Source organism: Anolis sagrei, chromosome 1 (assembly GCF_037176765.1).
Source record: "Anolis sagrei isolate rAnoSag1 chromosome 1, rAnoSag1.mat, whole genome shotgun sequence".
NCBI classification, from domain to species: domain Eukaryota; kingdom Metazoa; phylum Chordata; class Lepidosauria; order Squamata; family Dactyloidae; genus Anolis; species Anolis sagrei.
The window spans coordinates 15,526,729-15,553,294 of NC_090021.1; the positions used below are offsets into that span (position 1 = coordinate 15,526,729).

At 43.7% G+C, this 26,566-nt stretch overlaps 1 protein-coding gene across 5 annotated transcripts in view; it reads right to left on the minus strand.

The window, feature by feature from the left end:
- CCDC85A (coiled-coil domain containing 85A) overlaps positions 1-26,566 on the minus strand; it is a 205,019-nt gene that overhangs the window by 11,866 nt on the left and 166,587 nt on the right. The window contains exon 4 of one of the 5 annotated variants that reach the window (XM_060754607.2): positions 7,007-7,129. The exons of 3 other annotated variants lie outside the window; for them this stretch is intronic. In XM_060754607.2, coding sequence (XP_060610590.2) covers positions 7,007-7,129 — 123 coding nt within the window. Of the gene's footprint in view, positions 1-7,006; positions 7,130-26,566 lie in introns of those variants that run through there. One more of the 5 variants, XM_060754612.2, reaches the window with a different exon arrangement.

Here is a 26,566-nt window from a genome sequence, read left to right on the forward strand (position 1 = left end):
GGAGATACTGAGACATCACTGTAACTGAAATACATAGTGGATGAATTAATTTTGTCAAACACAATTCATAGAGGAGACTAGCCTACAAAAGCATTCCTTCATCCTTTCATCTATCTGACAGCTGCACAAAATGGGTAAAATTCAGACATCAAAATCTGGTCAAGTTGCCAACCATAGAAACCTGAATGTTGAGGATATAAGCTTAGATACACTGTATTGAAAAACATTTGGGCTAGACATGTTATAAGCTTGGTTACTTTTTCATTTAAGAAGTTAATATTTCATTATTGGATTTGGGGTGTTTGTATGTGTGGTTATCTCTTGAAGTAGGCAAAATTAAAAGGTATAAATAAGCAAAGCAACATGAAGTATAACAAGAAACTGGCAAAAAACCCCAATAACTGGAAACAATACTAGGGTTAGCAAAAGTAAATATAATAATCATATCAAGAGGTACAGATTTAACACTGTAATGAGAGGCTTCCATAATTAGCAGTCCTGAAAAAGTCTTGCAGGCTAAGAGCCATGGTTCCTTGACTGTTGTTGTATGTCTTGGAGTCATTTCTATCTTATGACAACCTTATGATGAACCTGTCACAGGTGTTCTATTTTGTTTTTTGGCATGATTTGTTCAGGGGCTCGACAATAGCACAACCAGTTAATCACCAGCACCAATACATCTTACCAATCAAAAGGTTGGCAGTTCAAAACCTGGGTCAGGGTGAGCACCCACCTTCAGCCCAGTTTACTGTCCACCTAAGCAGTTAAAAAACTACAAAACCTGCTTTAGACTTATAGATGAGGTCGACTTGTGCATGAGTATATATGGTATCAAATAGCTATGGCTGCATATATCTCTTATATCTTAGTAAGGAAATATGGCACCAGTCGAACTTACGTTGACAGTACATAGATAATACAGTGACAATGTTTGTTGGGAGATTCTGCTAGTTTAGTCCAGAAAAATGCTCTGCCTTGAACTTGTGTTGCAGAAGGTTTTCTTGGGCCAAAACAGGAAGCGTTGAGCATCTCACATAAGACTTCAGTTTCAGAAACACAACTGCAGTAAGACACATAGCCCCTATGTTCCGAAATCTCACTACAATCTCCCCTAAATGGGACTAGGGAGAGAAAATTGGCAAATCCTGTGTTGTTTCTGTACTCGTCTTAAGGATCTAACATGGCTTTGGATATAATGAATCAAAAAGATGCATTTTCACCATCACCCCCATCTTATTTTGGACCTTGGAATTGCTACCAGCAGTTGTGTGCTGATTATAGCCTGATGGTAGTCAACAAACCTGACCCAGCTAGCTAGCCAATTGAAAAGCCCCCAGGATATTCCAAACTTTGCTGCAAACTCTGTATCCCCAGAGCAAAGTTGGGCTACACAAGATGCTCACTGGACATTGCTACAGACAGTCAGCATTGGGTTTCAATCGAATCCAAGTCTGTATGTACAGACAAATCCAATATCAGCTGAAGTTAGGTCCCATATAGGTCAGTAGGACAAAAAGATCATGACTTGACTCGAGGCACACGGATATCCATGAATAATAAATGTACTGAATACTGCCTGGATATTATATTTTGAATGGAAAATATACAAGTTGTAATTAAGTACAGTGCTTGGCTTCAAGACTCAACGTCATTTTCAGAAAGAGTTTAAGGGTTTCAACACCATTAGTGTTTTCGGCACAAGAAAATCTTGTAAGAAAAACAGTAATTTTCTCGTAGCATGGGTAGAAGGTGCCCTTCAATCTTCAAACTCTGATTGTATGCAGTGCACCCCTTCACATCATCTAGAGGTCATTATTTTGCATGAAAATAAAGACAATTGAAAATGTCAGCTCTCACCTTTTTTGCTGCATCAGCATTATGTACTGAGCAAATATTTTCTGTCGCTCATTGAGCAGAAAACCGGTTGTTGGAAAATGCATTTTATAGATCACAAAAACTTTTCCCTTGAGCTAAGCATTGCTTCCCCTTGCAACCCCTCACCAAAATAAATCAAGGGATTGTTGTATGCTTTTTTATAAGGATACAGGACAAAAGGAACAGAAAATAAGAAGATGTATTTTTTATTGAATTAGTGTATACCCTACCTTTCTGTTGAAAAATAACAATCAAGCTACTTCACACCAATTAAGTAAAAAATAGAATATAATTATAATTATAGCATCATGGTTAGATAATGTTTAGTGTTAAAACCATATTCAACAAACAAGTTGGAGGAAAAAATCAAAATCTGGTCCACCTAAAATTGGTTTTCCCTGCTAGCCAAAAGATAACAATGGTGGGCCAGCTTGAACTACATTGGAAGGGGATTCCAGACTATGGCAATAGTCCCCATGAAGCCATGGTAGGTCTTTAGCCTTTTCTGCCAAATAGAAGGTGGTCTAAAGGAGGAATGGAAACCACATGAGCCTTCACATGTTATTGTGCACAGTAGTCCAAGGCAGCACAACAAAAGGATTTGTGGGAGCTGGAGTCTAACAACATCTGGAAGGCTAGATAAGTCTTATTCCCACCTCCACCTATCTTCAGATGCCACTAGAGTGCTCTGAATTAGCATAATAATATCTGTATGTTTAGTGGGCTTGTTCAACAATGATGGACAAAAAAAGTAGGAGTGAGAAGAAGGCACAGGGGAGAATCAGTGAGAAAGCTGAGGGATAATCATTCCACTTGGATCTTGACAGGACACAAAGAACCACCATTGTGACTCAATTCACCCTGTCCCAAGAGTCTATCTCTGAGTGGAAACATAGCTACACAGTGCAGGTTGAGTTCAACCTGTAACATTTTGAATGCCTGGACTCCTACAGAATCCTGGGGTTTATAATATTGTTGAGTACTCAAATTTCACTTATAGTGTTTTGAGCTTTGGAGAAGAGGGTACAAATTCCAGCTGAGCAATCAAAACCCATTGGGTGACTATAGGTAACCCTCTCAGTCTCAAAGAAAGGCAATAGCAAACCCTCTCAGAATAAATCTTGCTAAGAAGACCCATCATATGGTTGTGTTAGGGTTACTGTAAATCAGAAACTATTTGAAGTCAGCAACAACAACCAAAAATGTCACTGTTCTTATCTACAAAGAATTCTAGGTGCCCATCCAAACAGGGCCCAAAACGCGCAAGCTTGAGCACTATTACCAGAGTCCTCCAAACAACGCCACCCATAAAATCAAATTAATTCAAAACAAAACAGGAAAACCCTGCTTTGTCCCAAATTAATTTGATACCTGGTAAGACCTGGATCTTTGAGAAGATCTGTGTATTTCCAGGTATGGGTCCAGTGTGAATTGGGCCCAGGGACCACGTCGTTTGATCCCTGGACCAAATCCACACAGCTCTCTTGGGTTTTTGGGCTCCATGAGCCTGGAAAACCAAGAGGACAGCAACCCCCTCCCCACCCCCACCCCCAAAAGCCCGTCAAAATTAAAACAACTTACCCAGCCACCATTAAAGTACTTCTGGCATCCTTCTGATGCATAAAAAATCCCTCCTCTCCCCCACCCCCATCTCCTGACAAATCATTTCTACATGCCAGGAGGACTCCAGAAGTTCTTTAATGGTAGCTGGGTAAGTTGTGTTAATTTTTATAGATTTTTAAAGGGTGGATTCTGGGTATCTGCGTGCCCTGCCAGAAGTTACCTGGAGGGCATCTAGACAACCCCCTGGAAAAGCATGGGTTTTCGAGGGAGGTGTGGGGACTTAAATGCGTGTCTAAGCAGATTTCTTAAACCCACTTCAGTATGTGTTTAAATGAACTCTGGAGGTACCCTAAGTCCTTCTCTGTTAATGCAAACACTAGGACTTCACAGGATGGAGAAATGGCATTTAAAATGATGATAAAGTATTATAATTGTACAAAAATGTTATAATTATGACCCATAGGAGCCTAAATCATCAGAGCAGAATGAAGCCTTGTGATCTCATACCACTTCAACCTCTTCTAATCAATTTATTTGCAGTGAACACTCCCTTCTTTTGTTTTGTTTGGGGGGTATGGGGTGATAAGTTCCCCACATCCCACAATGGGCACCACCGGATTCATTACAATCATGGCAATTGCAGCCGTAGACAAGTACAAGAGCTCATACTTGTCTGTCGGGGATAAGCTCCAAGACCCTCCACGGATGCTCGAATCTACAGAGTACCAAACCATATTCCGTGGTTTCAGTAGTAACTGAAACATGGAAAGGAAAGCCACGGAGAAGTGTGGGCTGACTATTCCATGGAACCATGGTACAAAAAAGGGATTTAAGCAAATGGAAGGCAGCAAGTATATTCCCCATAAGCAAGGGAATCACAAAGCATTATCCAGAAAGAGGCTAGGCACATGGAAGGCTTCTCTTACTAATGTCAACTTTAGTGTGGAAATAAGCGGAGTGGCTTTGCACATCTACAGGAGGTGCCATATTGCAAGGTGGAAAAAGAGGGGGATGGATGGCAAGAAGAGGAGGAGAGGAGGAGGATGGAGTGAGGAAATTTAGCCAGTAAAGCATGACCTACAAATTCCCAAATAATCAAAATTGTGAATCTAAGGGACAACTGTATTTTCATGTGTTGAGTTGATTTGTTTATTCATTTGGTTTTATATATTCCAGATCTCCTTTGTGTAGGTTTCTGATAGCAACTCTCCTTGATGCCTTCTGTCCAGGATATCAAATATGTATTTTGGTTCCCTTAATCTAGTGAATCTGTAATGTATGTAAAAGGAGAAATCCAGTTTCATCCATACATTTCAGTGAAAGGTTAATTTTGAATAATGATTTACAGAAAATCATATTTCTAGTATAACTCAAGTCTTCATGCATAAAATAAGCCTCTCAATCAATACAATGTATGTGAATATATATAGAGATAGAAGGAGGGGGTATAGCAAACTTTTATAAAAGGAAACCAAAAGGAATGGGACTTATGACATAATGCACATGTGCATTATGCATACTTCAGCTTTTTTTCCTGTTTTTATTAAACTATTAAATATTTTATCAGAATATGAAATATTAAAAAATATTTCCCAGATTTGCACAGGATATTAGAAAAAGCAAGCCTTTTCATCCAAGACATGTTCCTCATATTTTAACAACGAAAATACGAGATGTCATCATGCTGTTCTCAGGAATTACTCTCTGCAAACTTCTTTCCCACACATAAGAGTAACTTGTAGAATTTCTAGAAGATTTCAAAACCTGGAAGGAGGTAAAAGGCAAATGTTTTGCCCTGACATAAAATCCAGTCATGTTTGACTCTGGGGGTTGGTGCTCATCTCCATTTCTAAGCCAAAGAGCTGCCGTTGTCCATAGACATCTCCAAGTTGACGTGGCCAGCATGGCTTCATGGAGTGCTGTTACCTTCCTGCCGGAGCAGTACCTATTGATCTACTCGTATCTACTACCTTCCTACCGGAGCAGTACCTATTGATCACTAAAATGATCAAGGGTCTGGAGAACAAGCCCTATGAGGAGCAGCTTAGGGAACTGGGCATGTTTAGCCTGAAGAAGAGAAGGCTGAGAGGAGATATGATAGCCATGTATAAATATGTGAGAGGAAGCCACAGGGAGGAGGGAGCAAGCTTGTTTTCTGCTTCCTTGGAGACTAGGACGTGGAACAATGGCTTCAAACTACAAGAGAGGAGATTCCATCTGAACATTAGGAAGAACTTCCTGACTGTGAGAGCCGTTCAGCAGTGTAACTCTCTGCCCCAGAGTGTGGTGGAGGCTCCTTCATTGGAAGCTTTTAAGCAGAGGCTGGATGGCCATTTGTCAGGGGTGATTTGAATGCAATATTCCTGCTTCTTGGCAGGGGGTTGAACTGGATGGCCCATGAGGTCTCTTCCAACTCTTTGATTCTATGATACTCACATTTACATGTTTTCGAACTGCTAGGTTGGCAGAAGATGGGGCTAACAGCGGGAGCTCATGCCGCTTCCTGGATCTAAACTTGCAACCTTTCGATCAGCAAGTTCAGCAGCTCAGCGCTTTAACCCACTGCACCCACTGCACCACCAGGAGCTGCAGATACCTTTCCCTTCACTTGGTTTCCCTCACCTTGAATGTGATTTTCCTGCTTCTTGGCAGTGGGTTGGACTGGATGGCCCAAGAGGGCTCTTCCAACTCTATGTTTCTATAGTTCCACAAAAATACTTTATGGTAGACAAAGAACTATCTTATAGGTCCATAAACCTAACCATTTAAGCATGTTGTGAGGTTAGTAAGCACTAACCCCATAGTAGTTACTTGTTAACAGCATTTGTTTTCTCCATTTTCTGTCTCTGGAACTTTACCATAATGCTACCTCCTCCCTATCCAAAAAAGTCACCAAAAGAACAGGTTGCATTGTCATGTAATCAATTGAAAAGATGAACTGGTGCTACAGAGACATCTAAGAGAAGATATTCACATTTTTTTTGTACAGAAATGGGGAAATTTGGAAGAGCCGAAGGACACCAAAACAGATGTGGAGAAGAAGTAATATTTTTCCAAAACCTGTGATAGCTCCTTGAATCAAGGAGTATAAATTGACATACTGTAGTTTCATGGCCAGTTTCCAAGGTCTATCAAGTTGTTTGAACTGAGGTTTCCCAGTTTCCAAGGTCTATCAAGTTGTTTGAACTGAGGTGTTATACAAAAAAGTCCCAGATTCAAAGGATGACATCTCTGGTGTGGTCCCAGAATTTCCAAAACAGCTAGTCCATACATCTCTATAGGCATTTTGTAAATAAATAAATAAATAAATAAACCTCAGAGGTTAAGTTATACCAACTGATCCTCTAAGTCAAAACAGGTGATATGTGACAAGTGACGCATGGAAAGAAACACGTAAGAGATGTTATCATCAGTAGGGACTCATTGAATTGTCTTCTGGTTTTCCTTTGAGAGATGTTGATGCTTTTGAGTGCAATGAATTACAGATGGTCACAGGACATACAAATGGAAGATTTGGCACAAATGGGAGATTTGGCACATTTGTGCCAAAGACAGCAAGGCATGTTACCTTGAGGGCATTAACCACCACTTCAGGCTGCTGAGAAGGTGAAGAGGGCTGTTCATTGATGCTAGCTGGATGGCTTGGAGGGCAGACATTCCCATCTGCCCCTGATGACCTCCTAATGGGACCCTTAGTAAAAAATTAAAAACTCTTTAATAGTGAAACATGTGCCATTTGCTCATCAAGAACAATTCCCACTCCCACCACTGGTTTCTCTACTTTAATGTCCACTGGGCATGTATGCACTCAGAATTTATGTTTCACTTAGCAGTCTGCATACTCATTAGGGTAGGTTCCTCTATCTCTGTGAAAAGGACTCACAAGTTTCTTAGCAACATCAGGACTAGGAGAAGACCTCAATCTAGGAAGCTGATATCTCTGGGACTGGAAAACATTACATCTTGTGAAAAAAACGAGGGGGAATTGTTTTTTTAACCAGTGGCCTTTTTTTAACCATCAAAACTGGTTGTGGTTTATAAATTGTGGATTCCAAAAAAGGACTGACAAACTTTGATTTGCTGTTGACAAACTTTGGTTTTCAAAAAGGACTGACAAACTTGTGCATGTTGGGGTAAGAATCAGTTGTTTATCCCACATAAGGAATTTTTTTGGTTTAGAGAATTGCATGAAGTATACTTTGTACAAGCTGCTAGTACATTTAATGTTATAGTACTATGAGCATAGATATGATATACATTCTTATGATTATATAATGGTATTACATATTAGTTCACTTGTCTTTGCGTTACCCTTTGTCACTGAGTTGTAGGTATTTGCATTGATGGTATCTCAAACTCATAGCAACCACAAGGTCATGATTCAGAAATCAAAGCATTTTCTTGACCAGATTTGACCATTTCCATCCTTGTGTGGCATGTCCAAGGTCATACAATGAGTGTCCATGGCTGAGTGGGCAATCAAACCCTGGTCACTAGAGTCCAGTGCTCAAACTACTAACCACACTAGCTCTTATAAACTATTTCAGAGGATGGAGACTTACAATTATCTGACAGTTGTAACACTAACTTTCCCCACAAGCTCTTACACTGTCATGGAAAACATACACATATTCTAACTGCTGAAGAACAAGGAGCTGAACCAACTCAATGAGATGCAAACAAAAATACATGCAGTATGATTGGCATGACACATGCAAGGGCTTAATATCCATACTTTTTCTATTCCTTCACTCTGTAACCTAGACCTAGACAATTGCCTCACTAATGTTTAATGTTTGTATATATTAATGGTTTTGTGTCCTGGCACTGAATGTTTGCTGTATATATGTTGTGCTCCGCCCTGAGTCCCCTGCGGGGTGAAAAGGGTGGAATATAAATGTTTTAAATAAATAAATAAATAAATAATGTACACACATATTAAATCCTTAATGCCCAGTGTCTTTTAAATCAAGGATGGGGGTTATATACTGTTCCTAATATCAATGACTGTAGCTCCCTGTACTTTTCATAGAATCATAGAATCAAAGAGTTGGAAGAAACCTCATGGGCCATCCAGTCCAACCCCCTGCCAAGAAGCAGGAATATTGCATTCAAATCACCCCTGACAGATGGCCATCCAGCCCCTGTTTAAAAGCTTCCAAAGAAGCTTGCATTTTCAACATTGCATTTTCAATGTTCAGTATGTCAAGAGTGCTGGGAACTTCAATTTAACAACATCTAGAGTTGCAGATCACATAGTTATTCTGTATTCTGAAACTACGTTATTTGGCAGTGTAGATCAAGCCTCAGTTGGAAACATCATCCTTCAATTCTTTGTCAAACCAACCTTCATTAAAATCAGTTGTCAACCAGTACTTTGCAATCCATCAGAAAGCTTCCATATGGATGGTGAGAAACAGCTTGTTTGTGGAGTCTTACACAGTAGGTTCCTTTTGAATGTAACAGCTATATATTTTCCTCATTAATACACAATTTCTCATTAACACACCTTGTCTGCATTGCCACTTTGGACATTATCCTCAATTGTCCTCTGGCTGTTGTTGTCTGCATAGAAACCCCTCTGAATACATGGATCAAGATGCTTCCCGCAGCATTTGAGGGAGTTCAAGGTGACGCCGCAGTTGCTCAGGCAACCTAATCCAGCTGTCTGCTTGGGCAAAATGCTAAAAATACCCTTGCTGCAGCCTGATAGTTCGAAGCCAATAACAGCCCATATCAGGTCCATAACAACCACATCAGATCCTTAGGAGGTGCTCCTGTTCTTATGAAACAGCCTTTCTTTCTCTCTCCTTCTCTCTCCCTCCCTCCTCATACAAAAAAAACTTTAAACATATACTCTTGAATTCAAGCAATACACTGAAATAAAGTGGAAAGGAAATAACTGTAACTTTGCTCTCAGTCAAAACACTGTTCATATATACAAGATGTGGGCAACATTTGGAAGCAGACACATTACCATCTCTATCTGAACTGTGACTCTTTCTTGTTTAAGCCCTGTATCTACAAAGGATATGTTACTGGACTTCACATGGATATGTGAAACCGTGGATAATAATGAACCCTATTGAAATGAAGCACCCCTGGCCTTGTGCTTGAGGATGTACAAATGTCTAGAAAAGATGCATTTGGTCAGACATGAATATAGCTACCAGTCCCATAGATGTGAGCATTATACCGTCATTAAATTCTCTTTTGTTGTTGTTGGGTGGTTTCAAGACATTTCCAGCTTATGACAATCCTAAGGCAAACTTTTCTTAGTAAGATTGGTTCTGAGGAGGTTTGTATTTTCTTTCCCCTGAAGCTGAGAGAGTGTGACTTGCCAAGTCACCCAGCAAATACAGTTATGATCTATAAAGCCTAAATTAAACGGTTTGGATCCTGTCTATCTTCAGGATTGCATCTCCCCCTATGAATCAGCGCAGGCTCTAAGATCCGCTAGGGAGGCCCTCCTCTTGCTCCCACCACCGTCACAAGTGCACTTGGTGGGGACGAGGGAAAAGGCCTTCTCAGTGGTGGCCCCTTGGCTCTGGAACTCGTTCCTCTGGGAGATTAGGCAAGCGCCCACATTGTCCTCCTTTTACAGGGGTTTCAATACCTCAGTGTTTCAGCTTGCATTTGAGAACAACTAGTCCCTACTTATAAATAATAACACTATATTTATATCTTGTCCTATCTCCTCAAGAGGACTCAGGCGGATCATAGTACACATATATGTCAAACATTCAATGCAGTTTTAGATAGACAGGATAGAGATAGAACAGAAAGGAGATATGTTGTGTTGACATCCAGCTTTTTGGCACCTTGGAGGTTGTGCTCGAATCCAGCCACACAGGGGTGCTGTCATTCCATCCTCTATGGCAAAGAGTCCATAACAACCACAGGACTTCCTCCTTCCTTTTGGTTGCCGGGCATTTTCTGATCTTTTTCTTTATGGTGTTGTAAAATACCTCCCCCGCTTGCTTTAGAGGTACCTAATTTCTCTATTTACAGCTTAAGCCGCTTTCAAACTGCTTAGGTTAACAGTCAGCTGGGTAGACAGTCGGGAACTCACGCCAACCTGGAGCTTCGAACTGGCAACATTTTGGTTGGTAGATCTTATCATTGGTGATGATTTAGCAGTTGTGCTAAAGCCTGGTCCCCATGTTCCTTAATAATATTTTGTTCTCTGCACTTCATCCAATACCTGGCCCTATGATATGCTGTATGCACTATCCCATGCCCGGCCCTTTTATAGCCTGCTCACGCCCGTTGTACTACTGGCAATTGTTTTTGTCGAATATTGTTTTGATTGAGTTTTAACTTTGCTGTTTTACTCTTATGTTTTATTGAATTGTGCTTTTATCTGGATTGTTATCTTTAACTATGTTTTATTTTAATTGTGTTTTTGCTTTGATTGATTGTTTTGTATTTGTATCTGTGGGCATTTTGTCCCACACATAAGCCACCCCGAGTCCCTTCAGGGATACGGTGGTGGGGTAAAAGAATAAAGTTGTTGTTGTTGTTATTATTATTATTATTATTATTAGATATGCATGACTAAGCCAAGTCCAAACCATAATCTCCATAGTCATAGTTACCTGTCTGAACGTTTCTCCCTCTATGAAACATCAAGGAGGCTAAGATCTTCTGGGGAGGCCCTGCACTCAATCCCACATGCTTCACAAGTGTGGTTGGTGAGGAAGAGAGACAGGGCCTTCTCAGTGGTGGCTCCTCAGCTCTGGAACTCTTTTCCCAGTGAGATTAGATCTGCACCCTCCCTCCTGGCCCTTAGAAAAAGTACAAAGACATGGTTATAGAACCAAGCTTTTGACTAGTAAAGTAATGCAGTGCAAGAAGCGAATATGGAATATATGCAATCGACATTTGGAATGCCCCGGTCTACAAGTTGGATAATGTGATTTTAATGCTTTTTAAAGCTATTTGAATTCTTATATTTTATGCATTGAATGTCATTTTATCTTATCTTATGGTGAATTGTCTTATTGATTTTATGCCTAGCTATATATGTTGGTTTGAGTTTTGGTTTATGTATGTAAGGCATTTAATTTTGCCATTATTTTTCTGTAAACCGCTTTGAGTGCCCCCAGGGGGTGAGAAAAGCGGTATATAAATACTGTAAGTAAATGAATAAATAGTTCAAATGTTCAAACCACAACACCATACTCACTATTTTATGACTCTTTGTGTTCTCGTTCCTCAAATAATTACTTTAACTAGTTTTTTTAATCAGTTTTGCAAGATACTCTTTTCTGTAGTAGAAGATATGCCCTTCTCATGCTCTGCACTTGAACCATGTGAATTTCCTCACCTATTTTTTATTGAAGCCAAACTCCCAATTAACTAGAAAAGCAATTTATATGTTAGCCTTGCAGTAGAGGAGTAGTGATCATATCCCTTAGTAGGTCACAACTGCAATGTAATCTGGTTATAACTTTGCTCCAGGAGAGAAAATGAATAAATTTCCCCATAACTTGCAAGTTGTATGCTCAGGATTACCATTAGTCTCTTGCATAAGATGTAAATGGAAGGAGCTGTCAAGTATGGAACCTTTTTTGGACACAAAGCTGACAGCGAAGGGAGTCTAAATCAATAACAATGTAAAGCAATTCTCCGTTGTATTATAAACACATCTAATTCCTGTCATTGCCAAGCAACCTGAAACCTTTTCTTTATATATATTTTTTCATCAAACAGGAAATTGGAAGCAGAAAACCTCCCTGGGGAAAATCCTGACAGGAACATGTTTAAAAACAACTCCGTCATAAGAGCACTCTGAAAAACTCAAATTGGAAGTACTGTTTTTTAGTTACTCATTCGTTGCCTCACCTTTCATTCCCTCTGGCATATAGGGCTCACAGCAGACCTTTGAGCTATTCATTTATTTATTTATTTATTTATTTATTTATTATTTGCACTTGTTAACCGCCACTCTCAGCCCGAGGGCGACTCGTGGCGGTGTACAAAACATAGAACATAGAAAAGACAACAGTTTACAATAGATCAAGACCATAACACAACATCTTACTAATACACAACTAATTAAGCTAAAAATCCGCTTCGTCTTGTTTGGGGTCATAATCAATCTCATAGTCATAGTCCATTCCGGTGGTCATTCCAAAAACATAGCACTTAGTTGAAGGCCTTTTCGAAGAGCCAGGTTTTCAGGCCCTTGCGGAAGGCCATGAGGGAAGGCGCCTGTCTGATTTCAGCAGGGAGGGAGTTCCATAGCCGGGGGGCCACCACCGAGAAGGCCCGCTCTCTTGTCCCCGCCAGGCGTGCCTGTGAGGCAGGCAGGACCGAGAGAAGGGCCTCCCCAGATGATCTCAAGGTCCTCGTGGGCTCGTAGGCCGAGATGCGGTTCTCAAGGTATTTTGGGCCGGAACCGTTTAGGGCTTTGTAGGATAACACCAGCACCTTAAATTGGGCCCGGTAGCAGATCGGCAGCCAGTGGAGCTGGGACAGCAAGGGCGTTGTGTGCTCCCTGCGTCCCGCTCCGGTTAACAACATGGCTGCCGCGCGCTGGACTAGCTGGAGCTTCCGGGCCGTTTTCAAGGGCAGCCCCACGTAGAGAGCGTTGCAGTAGTCGAGGCGGGATGTGACCAAAGCGTGTACCACCGTGGCCAAGTCAGACTTCCCAAGATACGGGCGCAGCTGGCGCACGAGCCGAAGCTGTGCGAATGCTCCCCTGGTCACCGCTGAAACCTGGGGAGCTAGATCATAGAGACCGTGTCTGGCCTTCGGTCATGGCTCACTGGGGAACCTGAACTTAAATTTCCCAGTTAATTTAAGGCACTGGACTGCACCTTAAATTTCAAGTTACAGTCCAGTGCCATACCACTACTCCATACTGTCTCTTAAGGATTGCACCTGATTATTAGGCTGAAAAAAGTAGCTGCGGGTGCATCTACACTGTATAATTAATACAGTTTGATATCACTTTAACTGCCATGGCTCAACATTATGGAATCCTGGGATTTGTATCTTGGTGAGTCAAAAGAACTCTTTACCAGAGATGGCTAAAGACCTTGAAAAACTACAACTTCCATTATTCCATAGTATTGAGTCATGCCAGTTGAAGTGGTACCAAACTGTGGTACCAAAGAGTCTCAGACTGCTGCTGCTCCTGCCACAGGGGTCCTGAATCCTTCCATCCAGCTTGGCTGCCCTGGACTACTTGTGAGTAGGAGAAGCCCCAGGCCCTTTCCAACTGGGTGCGACTCAGCAATCCTCCAAGGAGGGAGGGACTATAAAGCTGTGTTGCACCTGCCTTGGCCTAGTCTCAGACTGCTGCTGCTCCTGCCACAGGGGTCCTGAATCCTTCCATCCAGCTTGGCTGCCCTGGACTACTTGTGAGTAGGAGAAGCCCCAGGCCCTTTCCAACTGGGTGCGACTCAGCAATCCTCCAAGGAGGGAGGGACTATAAAGCTGTGTTGCACCTGCCTTGGCCTAGTCTCAGACTGCTGCTGCTCCTGCCACAGGGGTCCTGAATCCTTCCATCCAGCTTGGCTGCCCTGGACTACTTGCGAGTAGGAGAAGCCCCAGGCCCTTTCCAACTGGGTGCGACTCAGCAATCCTCCAAGGAGGGAGGGACTATAAAGCTGTGTTGCACCTGCCTTGGCCTAGTCTCAGACTGCTGCTGCTCCTGCCACAGGTGTCCTGAATCCTTCCATCCAGCTTGGCTGCCCTGGACTACTTTCCATCGGGCCTTCTTACCAACGCGCCAGCTTTTCCATCTGCTGAGCTATTCATAGCTAAAGCCCTTGTTGTCCCAGTTGCCGGCGAGGATTCCTCCAGGGGCCGGAGCAAGCTGCTGGGCCGCGGGCCAACTGGCCAAATCGAGCCGAAGAGAGACGGTCCCTTGCCGGGTGGCTTCGGCCTGCGGCCAAACCATCTGGACTTGTTTGTCTCCTTCGGCCGCTGGGCCAACTAGGCTTTCCACCTTTGCCTATTCTGCCCGGGCCCTACTGCCTTTCCATCTGGCCCTCACCACCGGCCAAGCGGCGGCCCCCCCCCATCTGAGCTGACCGCCACCGTGTCGACCACCTCCGGAGGTCCATCCGCCAATTTACATCAAACGTCAGCTATTTACATCTGAATCATAGCACTTTACTAACTGCCAGTCTCCTGACCACTGTGTACATTTTGCGAACATTGCACGGTATAATCCGTCCTACCTCTGCTGCTAATGTGGTAATAAGACCATAATATAGCGCTTAGTGGCACCTGTTCCGTAGCCAACTGTTTGCACTTTACCAACTGTGGCACTTTACCCCTCCCAACTCCTCCTGCCGCACTTTAGTAGTATAGAGGGCCAAATATTTTCTGTTGAGGCTGTTGCACTTTAATATCTTGTTGCACTTTAAAAACCTTGCACCTTAAGAATTACTCGGTAGCCGCGGAATTTACCTTGCACTTTGCACTTTAAGACTCTAGTATTCAAGGACCATCCTATTTCGCGGCTAACGCTTGCCTCTGGTACCCTTCATCTACCGAAGTGTCCATTTCCATCCATGTGGTCCCCCACCCTCCTATGCTTACTGTCTCTGTCACTATTATCTGGTGGAAGGGGCAGGGGAGGTAGTGGGCTGGAACCTGTGGGAAACAATGAGGGGAGGAGGGGGGATGAAGAAGGCCAGCACAATTGGCAAGATAAAACGCCAACATCCCAAACAGCTGGTGAAAGTGTGATTAAGACCCTAGCCAGAAATAGCGGCATGGAGGAGGGGAGGTGTTCCACTAGCCGAGGGGCCCCCATAGAGGTCGTGGTGGGAAGGAGGAGATGCGGGAAAAGGAGACCTCAAATTCGGCCAAATTCGGACCACTTATCTATAATCAAAATTCCAAATCGGTCTCCTAAGGTAAATTGGTGTAACCAGGTGAGCGGACCCTCCGGTCTGAAGGTGGTGCTGTTGAACGCCAGATCTGTCAACGGAAAAACGACCTGGATCCAGGACTTAATCCTGGACGAACGGGCAGATCTGGCGTGCATCACGGAGACCTGGTTGGATGAAGCTGGAGGAGTAAATCTGACCCAGCTTTGTCCTCCGGGTTTCTCCGTGCAGCACCAACCTAGATCCGGAGGGCGGGGAGGCGGGGTCGCAGTGGTCTATAGGGACTCCATCCATCTGACCAGGTGCCCCATCCCGCAGACCGCAAATTTCGAAAGCGTCTACCTGAGGGTGGGTGACCGGGACAGTATAGGGATTCTAGTAGTGTACCGTCCACCTCGCTGCACTACAGTCTCCCTACCTGAGCTAGCGGGGGTGGTCTCGAGCCTGGCATTGAAGTCTCAACGGCTCCTTGTGCTGGGAGACTTCAACGTCCATGCCGAGACGACCCTCACAGGCGCGGCTCAGGACTTCATGTCTGCCATGGCAACCATGGGGCTGTCCCAACAAATATCTGGCCCCACCCACTGTGCTGGACACACATTGGATTTGGTTTTCTGTCAGGGATGGGAACAGGGTGGCGGTGTGGAGGAGTTGTCCATCTCTCCGTTGCCATGGACCGACCACTTCCTGATCAGATTTAGGCTCACTGCGCCCCCTAACCGCTGCAAAGGTGGAGGACCCATTAAGATGGTCCGCCCCAGGAGACTGATGGATCCGAATGGCTTCCTGACGGCTCTTGGGGATTTTCCCGCCACCTCGGTAGGTGACCATGTCGAAGCCTTGGTGGCTCTCTGGAATGGGGAGATGACCAGGGCTATTGACATGATTGCTCCGGAACGTCCCCTCTCAAGTAGCCGACCTAAACCAGCCCCTTGGTTTACTGAGGAGCTGGCAGCTATGAAGCGAAGGAAGAGGGAACTAGAGAGCGTGTGGCGTTCGGAACCGAGCGAGTCAAACCGAGCACGGTTTGTGTCCTTTCTTAGGGCATATGCCGCGGCAATAAAGACCGCAAAGAAAACTTTCTTTGCGGCCACTATTGCGTCTGCAAAGAACCGTCCGGCGGAGCTGTTTCGGATTGTCAGAGGTCTTTTAACTCCCGCCTCTGCAGGTGGGAGCCCTGACAATTCGGTCGCGCGCTGTGAAGCATTTGCTCGGTTCTTCGCAGACAAAGTCGCCTTGATCCGTTCTGGGCTGGACGCCACGTTAGATGCAGACTCTGTGGATGTAACGAGAGCACCTGCTTGTCCTATTTTGTTGGATTCTTTTCAGTTTGTGAAACCCGAGGATGTGGACAAGATACTTGGAGGAATGAGGCCCACCACGTCCATCCTAGACCCCTGCCCATCCTGGCTTCTGAGAGAGGCCAGAGGGAGATTGGCCGAGTGGGTAACAGTGGTGGTGAATGCCTCCCTTCGGGAAGGCAAGATTCCAGCGAGCCTAAAACAGGCTATTATAAAGCCGCTGTTGAAGAAGCCATCACTGGACCCCACTAAATTGGACAACTTTCGGCCTGTTTCCAATCTCCCCTTTTTGGGCAAAGTCATGGAAAGCGTGGTGGCCTCACAACTCCAGGTATTCTTGAGAGACACGGATTATCTGGATCCGGCACAGTCTGGTTTCAGACTGTGACGGTCTTGGTCGCCTTAGTGGATGATCTGCGCCGGGAGCTAGACAGGGGGAGTGTGTCCCTGTTGGTGCTCCTGGACCTCTCAGCGGCCTTCGATACCGTCGACCACGGTATCCTTCTGGGGCGCCTTGCGGAAATGGGTCTTGGAGGCATTGCTTTGCGGTGGCTCCGGTCATTTCTGGAGGGTCGCACCCAGAAGGTGTCATTGGGGGACTCCTGTTCCGCACCACAACCTTTGACTTGTGGGGTGCCACAGGGTTCCATACTGTCCCCCATGCTGTTTAACATCTACATGAAGCCGCTGGGTGAGATCATCCGGAGTTTCGGGGTGCGGTGTCATCTGTACGCAGATGATGTCCAACTCTGTCACTCCTTCCCACCTGCTACTAAGGAGGCTGTCGAGGTCCTGAACCGGTGCCTGGCCGCTGTAACGGTCTGGATGAGGGCGAACAAACTGAAACTAAATCCAGACAAGACAGAGGTACTCCTGGTCAGTCGCAAGGCCGAACGGGATATAGGGTTACAGCCTGTGCTGGACGGGGTCGCACTCCCCTTGAAGGCGCAGGTTCGCAGCTTGGGTGTGACCCTGGACTCATCGTTGAGCCTGGATCCCCAGGTTTCAGCGGTGACCAGGGGAGCATTTGCACAGCTTAGGCTCGTGCGCCAGCTGCGCCCGTATCTCGGGAAGTCTGACTTGGCCACGGTGGTACACGCTCTTGTCACATCCCGCCTGGATTACTGCAACGCTCTCTACGTGGGGCTGCCCTTGAAGACGGCCCGGAAGCTTCAGCTGGTCCAGCGTGCGGCAGCCATGTTACTAACTGGAGCGGGTAGCAGGGAGCACACAACGCCCTTGTTGTCCCAGCTTCACTGGCTGCCGATTTGCTACCGGACCCAATTCAAGGTGCTGGTCTTGGCCTACAAAGCCCTAAACGGTTCCGGCCCAAAATACCTTTCTGACCGCATCTTGGCCTACGAGCCCACGAGGACCTTGAGATCGTCTGGGGAGGCCCTTCTCTCGATCCCGCCTGGATCACAGGCACGGCTGACGGGGACGAGGGAGAGGGCCTTCTCGGTGGTGGCCCCCCGGCTGTGGAACACTCTCCCGGCACACATCAGACAGGCGCCCTCCCTCATGTCCTTTCGAAAAAGCCTTAAGACCTGGCTGTTCGAGAGGGCATTTAATTAAGTGCTAAGCAACAACATTACGGTAATGAGAACTGGAATGGTATAAGGAAAATGAGACTGGCTATGATTCTACTAAGAGACGAAGCGGATTTTTATGTAGTTTGTAGTTTGTATTTGTTGTATAGTCATATGTTGTTGATACTGGCCTCTGTAACTGTCTTTTTATGTGTACTGTACACCGCCATGAGTCGCCCGTAAGGGCTGAGAATGGCGGTCAATAAGTGCATCTAATAAATAAATAAATAAACTGTATTAATTCCACAGCATAGATGCTATTTTCATATGATATATTGTTAAGAGAGAAATGGCTGGAAGGCTTCTATTGTCAAGAGGGTATGTATTGAGGTTACACAAACCTTATTAACTTTTGCATTCACCCCACTATTGTTCTTAGGCTCAAAAATTTGGAACAAGCTGCAAGTCACAAATCTCTCGGGAACAAATGGTTGGAGCATGTAAAAATCAGTTGGTGAGTGTGTTAACTGAAAAATGAAAAGCACCAAGCTGATTAGTTGGGCTATGCCTGAGAGGCTAGCTGAGCCTGGGAGTTTTGGCAACAGTTACAAATTTAGGTTTTCTGTGCAGGAGCTTGCCAAGACAAGTTAGTATATTTTCTGCTTCTGAGCTACTGGAAGGAGATCTTTCACATGGACACCGAAGGAACATTTGAATCTCTCTCAAAGGACATTGTGTGAGTTAATGCAACTGTTCACATGACTGTATATATGTTGCTCTGCAGAGTAAACACCTTATTCTTCACTGAACAACTGCATGGCATATCTTTTCTCCAGCAAGACAGAGTGAGGATTGGTAGAAACATGAACTACGCATGATTTTCATTCCACCACAAAAACAACCTTTTTTTATGCACAGCAGTGTTACGTTGCTGTGCCCTCTGGTGTCATAGCCAGTTAGAATCATAGAATCATAGAATCATAGAGTTGGAAGAGACCTCATGGGCCATCCAGTCCAACCCCCTGCCAAGAAGGAGGAATATTGCATTCAAATCACCCCTGACAAATGGCCATCCAGCCTCTGCTTAAAAGCTTCCAAAGAAGGAGCCTCCACCACACTCCGGGGCAGAGAGTTCCACTGCTGAACGGCTCTCACAGTCAGGAAGTTCTTCCTAATGTTCAGATGGAATCTCCTCTCTTGTAGTTTGAAGCCATTGTTCCGCGTCCTAGTCTCCAAGGAAGCAGAAAACAAGCTTGCTCCCTCCTCCCTGTGGCTTCCTCTCACATATTTATACATGGCTATCATATCTCCTCTCAGCCTTCTCTTCTTCAGGCTAAACATGCCCAGTTCCCTAAGCCGCTCCTCATAGGGCTTGTTCTCCAGACCCTTGATCATTTTAGTCGCCCTCCTCTGGACACTTTCCAGCTTGTCAACATCTCTCTTGAATTGTGGTGCCCAGAATTGGACACAATATTCCAGATGTGGTCTAACCAAAGCAGAATAGAGGGGTAGCATTACTTCCTTAGATCTAGACACTATGCTTCTATTGATGCAGGCCAAAATCCCATTGGCTTTTTTTGCCGCCACATCACATTGTTGGCTCATGTTTAACTTGTTGTCCACGAGGACTCCAAGATCTTTTTCACACGTACTGCTCTCGAGCCAGGCGTCCCCCATTCTGTATCTTTGCATTTCATTTTTTCTGCCAAAGTGGAGTATCTTGCATTTGTCACTGTTGAACTTCATTTTGTTAGTTTTGGCCCATCTCTCTAATCTGTCAAGATCGTTTTGAATTCTGCTCCTGTCCTCTGGACTATTGGCTATCCCTCCCAATTTGGTGTCGTCTGCAAACTTGATGATCATGCCTTCTAGCCCTTCATCTAAGTCATTAATGAAGATGTTGAACAGGACTGGGCCCAGGACGGAACCCTGCGGCACTCCGCTCGTCACTTCTTTCCAAGATGAAGAGGAAGCATTAGTGAGCACTCTCTGTGTTCGTCCACTTAACCAATTACAGATCCACCTCACCGTAGTTTTGCCTAGCCCACATTGGACTAGTTTCCTTGCCAGAAGGTCATGGGGGACCTTGTCGAAGGCCTTACTGAAATCCAGGTACGCTACATCCACGGCATTCCCCGCATCTACCCAGCTTGTAGCTCTATCGAAGAAAGAGATCAGATTAGTCTGGCATGACTTGTTTTTGATAAACCGCTGAGCTGCTGAACTTGCTGACCGAAAGGTTGGTGGTTTGAATCCAGGAAGCAGCTTGAGCTCCCACTGTTAGCCCCAGCTTCTGCCAACCTAGAAGTTTTAAAACATGAAAATGTGAGTAGATTAATAGGTACTGCTTCTGCGGGAAAGTATCGGCACTCCATGCATGCATGCTGGCCATGTGATCTAGGTGGTATCTATGGACAACACCAGCACTTTAGCTTAGAAATAGAGATGGGCACCACCCCTCAGCGTTGGACATGACTAGACTTAATTTTAAGGGGAAATCTTTACCTTTACTAAAAGGAATGCAATCAGCAGGACCAAAGTCACTTCCCTGCTGCAATGAAGAGGGAGCTGGTGAGCAGTTAATTTTCTGCATTTTAGTTCGAGGTATCAAAGTATTGAGAGGTCCAGAATCCTAGACCTTTAGACTTTGGACTGAAGCATGGAACAGGTTCACCAGCCCAGTGTTATGGAAGATAATGAGTATCATTCTCTAGTTGCTTTTCAAAGTCATTGTTTCACAGCCTTTCCAGAGGGTTTTTTTTTTCCTGTTTTTAATTATGTGGCTGTTTCATTAAAATAGCAAAAAGGAAATGAGAACCCAAACAAGCAATGCAATGAGTTCGTTCTTCAACAATGTAATCAATAAGAACAAGAAATTACTGATCTTAACAAACAAGAGGAATACATTAATTGCTGAAAAGTATGTTTCATCCCTGTGTATAGAATGAACCAGGCGAAAACCAATGAGAGTAAAACAAGATTTGCCTTGATACATTTTTTTAACATTTTCAATATTCATTACAATCATTTCTTTTTAAAAAAATGTAGCCACTTTATGTCCTACATTTGGGAAGACTTGTGTGGTCCACTTTTTGCCCAAAGACAGGACACAACTTTGGATTTTCAAGCCCAAATCAGCCAAATACCAGTCCCAGAAATCTGCATCCATTCTTCATTTCTGGGATTATCAGGAAATGAGGAAACACTGGGAGTGTTTTACATCAGTGGTTCTCAACCTTCCTAATGTTGTGACCCCTTAATACAGTTCCTCATGTTGTGGTGACCCCCAACCATAAGATTATTTTTGTTGCTACTTCATAACTGTAATTTTGCTAATGTTATGGATCATAATATCCAATATGCAGGATGTAATTTCATTCACTGGACTTAATTTGGCACAAATACCTTATATGCCCAAACTTGAATACTGGTGGGGTTGGGCGGGTTGATTTTGTTATTTGGGAGTTGTAGTTGCTGGCATTTATAGTTCACCTATAATCAAAGAGCATTCTGAACTCCACCAAAGATGGAATTGAAGCAAACTTAGCACACAGAACTTCCATGACCAAAAGAAAACACTAGAAGCGTTTGGTAAGCATTGACCTTGAATTTTGGAGTTTTAGTTCACCTACTTCCAGAGAACACTGTGGACTCAAACAATGATGGATCTGGACCAAACTTGGCACGAACACTCAATATGCCCAAATGTGGAAACCTGTTGGAGTTTGGGGAAAATAGACCTTGACATTTGGGAGTTGTAGTTGCTGGGATTTTTAGTTCATGTACAATCAAAGAGCATTCTGAACCCCACCGACAGAATTGGGCCAAACTTCCCACACAGAACCCCTATGACCAAAAGAAAATAATGTGTATTCTGATGGTCTTTGGTGACCCCTTTGACACCCCCTCGTGACTCCACCAGGGGCCCCAACCCCTAGGTTGAGAAACACTGTTTTACATGATATTCCTACCACAGACCATATTTGGAGGCATTTCTGGGTGATTTGTCAAGACACGCACCAAAATTTGGAGAGACTAAAAGCAGGAAAAAGTGATTAGAAACAGCACAACAAAAGTTGTACTTTTCCCATTTTCCCACTCCTGCAAGAATGATTGGCACAAGTGGAAAGAGCAATGTTTTCACCCAGTGCATCACCTCAGACATTGTGTTTCATTTGTCATTCTGCCCCTGTCAAGAGAAAGTCTGGCTGGCTGCCTCTTCCCTAGCAATTCCCCACTGATGTGCAAGAATAGCCAGGATCTATAAAAAAAAAAAAAAAAAGCAGAGTGGTACATCAGTATCTTGACGAAAAGCCTCCACAGGAAGTGGTACGGCCATCGTGTCCTGAAGCAATTGCTCATTTGGCATAAGAAGGAGACGCGCATGGTACATTGCTTCTGCTCCCTACCAGGATCTCTAATCTCAACAGTAAAAGCAGTCGGCCAAAAAGCACACATTGTTTCCTGCTGGGCAGCCTGGCACTCCATCTCAATCACTCTCAGATGCCAAGAAAGAGCTGATCTTTCTCTGCTTTCCACCCCACTCCCAGGATAACCTAACCTTTCGTTCAGCCAAAGCAAACTACGCGAATGTAAATGGGGTTCCAAAAAGCTCCAGCAGTCTGGAAACCAAACAAACATTGGGCTGCGAGAAAGAGGCTCAGCTCATGAAACAAAAAGAGAGAGAAAAGGAGACGAATCCCACTGACAATTGGTAGGAGTTTTCAGGATTGTGTAACAAGACCTGAGTTGAATAATAAGTTCCCTATGTATGCATGTGAAAGCTAGACAGAATATATGGATGGGTGTGAAAGCTGGACAGGGAAGAAAGGAGACAAGGAATGGAAAAGAGCAAAAGTTGTCCCTTTCTCTTAAAAGACATGCAAATATGAGCAGATCAATTGGTACCGCTTTGGTGGGAAGGTAACCGCACTCCATGCAGTCATGCTGGCCACATCACCTTGGAGGTATCTATGAACAACGCCAACTCTTTGGCTTAGAAATGGAGATGAAGCACTACCCCCCAGAGTCAGACACAATTAGACTTAATGTCAGGGGAAACCTTTACCTTTGCTTTAGACTTGCCTAGCATATATTGCAACAGTGCAGTCCTAAGTATCTTCACTCACACTTCACTCTGTTCTGAATAATAATAATAATAATAATAATAATAATAATAACAATAACAATAATAATAATAATACTTTTTATTTCTTGCCCATCTCTCCTTGAGCATAAGTTTACTCAGAAGAAAAAGTTCATGCCTAGCTCTTTAAGCCACTCCTCATAGGGCTTGTTCTCCAGACCCTTGATCATTTTAGTCGCCCCCCTCTGAACAAATTCCAGCTTATCAACATCCCCCTTAAATTACAATGCCTAGAATTGGGCACAGTATTCCAGGTGTGGTCTGACCAAGGCATCCTTACTGATAACATTAAAATCATATGATCCAGAATCGTTGATGGTGAAGGAAAAATTATTCAGATTTGTGCAAAGACTGCAGACTATCTTTTCAGATGTTTCACATGCCAGGATACTCAGTATTTACTACCACAACAGAGCTTCTTCATACATTATTGCACCACTTTCAACAAAGTATGTGAAAGGTACATACACAGACATTATTTAATGTGCAAACTCCATGCGTGATGCAATTACCACTGCAACCCATAGAAACACCCTCAATCTTTGACCAAAGAACATATTTGAGATTAACCCAAGAAGCCATCAATCTGATTAGGCAGGTGAGTTCTACTTTCTCCACTCTTAATAAAACCAAGTGTTTTGGGTCAGGAAAGGGAAAGGACAACTGAAACAGAATCCGCACAACAAATTACTACACAGTCCTGCATGCTGACTATGAAAAAGTTCCCTAGGTTCAATTATCATGATGGGATAATAAGGGAAAAGGTATCTGAAAAGAGTGCTCATTCCATAAGCAATGTCTATAAATAGCAAACAACTCATTACAGCCATCTCAAGTCAAAATTACCCAAATAATAAAACTCATGAAAGGTTACATCTATTGACACAATACTGACATCTGAGGCAATGTGGTCTTAATAATTCTGAAGAAATGTAGCTTGCTTGCCATACTCCAATAAATTAAAGGAGGCACAACAGCAACATAAATTATTGCAGGCATTTCTACATCTATTTCGGGGATAGAATCCATATACAGCTCATGGGCCAAACCTATAACATTCTGATCTAGATCCAGAAGAAGGATGTGTGCATAGAAAGGCGAAACTTTGCATTCAGAGGAGAAACTTTGAGTCCCTTTAGAGAGATAGGGTGGTCTACAAATAAAGTATTATTATTATTATTATTATTATTATTATTACTACTACTACTACTATTTGAAACACAACAAGATGAGTCCACAGCAGACACTGCTGGCTGTTGTATTGGATCACATGTCGGACACTTCCCAAGTGTCTAGGACTGTGTGATGTATTGCCAAATAATGCGTGCAGATCCCAGTAAGGCGGCCTTTTGCAGCTGGCAGATGGTAATTTTGTCAGCATCAATTATGTTTAAGTGCAAGCCAAGGTCTTTAGGCACTGCACCCAGTGTGCCAATCACCACTGGGACCACCTTTACTGGCTTGTGCCAGATCTTTGCAGTTCAATCCTTAAATCCTCATATCATGTAAACCTTTCCAGTTGTTCTTGTTGTTGTTGTTGTTGTTGTTGTTGTTGTTGTTGTTATTCAGTAACAACATGAAGAAAGGAAACATCAATGAAGCCCCTGCCATATGCTTAAATCTGGCTTGATAACAAATTATCAAATATGTACTTTCAGAGTTTGTAAATAAGGAGTGCTTCCAAAGTTTATTTTTTCCTTCTTCCTTCCAACCATTTTCCCTTTAGTGCTGTATCCTTCCGACTACAAGTCTCAAGGCTGTTTTTTCTTTCTATTTTTTCTATTTTTGCTTTCTCCCCCCCCCCCCCCCTTATTTTTATTATTTTTTTGAGGTGAAAAGTAGGATATAAATCAGAGTTGGATTATGGATCAAGTTGCAGGAAAGGGCTCACTTCAAAATGGTGCTGGCCTCCTTGGCGTACAAGTCACCCATGATTTTTGACAAATGCTTTAAATCAACAGATAGCTAAGGAGAGATCTTGAAGGGTTGTTACCCTATCAGGAAAAAAATCCAACCAAATACCTTGTATAGCTATGCAAGTATTTTCACCATACTTTTCAGATGGCTCTGAACCATCTTAGATGCAAAAGAGGCCTTTTTACTAGACGTTACTTGTGGAAATACTACTACAACTCTTAGATATGCATAAAAGTAGAACTGGGGGCCAGAAAAGAAAAACCCATAGGGTACACTTTGCCCACTGTTGCACCAAACCAGCATCTCCCAAGTGGATATATATTTGGCTCTTAACTCTCTTACACTGTTGGAATGAGAGGGAATGTTATTAACACATCCTATCTATTTTAATGGCACTTGTGTTGGTGATATAGCCAGGAGCTACGATCACATTATCATAGCCCCCAGGACCCACCCAGCAGAGAGTAACAAAAGGCTATGAAGCATGTGCCGCATCTCTGAAATGGCTGTCACAGCAAATGTGTCTAAATAGACAATATGCCATGGAATTTCTGATGATGAACTGGAGGCAGAATCACCTGCATAAATCAAGGGGTGGCGGGTAGCATATAGTATGCTGTATACAGATGGCCCATCCATTTCTACAGCTCCCAATCTTTCTCAGACTTTTATCCACTCGAACAAAAATGTTAGGAGAATTTCCAGGTGCAGAAATTCTGCTATAAGCAAAGCACAAGACTCCTTGTTTTATATCTCAAAGGGGGGAGTACGAGACCAAAATTGGGCTTCCAACTGACAATTCAGACAAAGTCAAGTTTTGGTTAGACTTCATTCTGCTTAAGGTATGGAACTTGACTGTCAAGGGTATGATCGTGCAACAGAAAACATAAAGGAAGTGCAGTGTAGGAGTCATGGGCAGGAAGCAAAAAAGAAAGATATAGTGGCTCGGCTCTGCTCACAACCATTGGGTACAAAGATGTAAACACACAGTCATATAATCCAGAATATCAAGGCAGATAATCCACATTATCTTCTTTGAACTGGATTATCTGAGTCCACACTTCGACCTGTGGCCAGGCACCATAGGAAAAGACGGGGTTGGAAACAGCAACTCGAATGGCATCCTGCTTCTCACCAAATGTGCGGAGCACAACCTTGTCATCACCAACACGCTCTTCCGCCAGAAAAACAAGTTCAAGACATCATGGAAGCACCCCCGGTCAAAGCATTGGCACCTCTTAGACTATGTAATCACACGTGCCAGAGACCGCCGTGACGTACTCCTCACAAGAGCCATGACAGGTGCTGACGACTGCTGGACCGACCACAGGCTAATCCGATCCACGATGGCTATCAAGATCGCCCCCAAGCGCAGACTCCAAG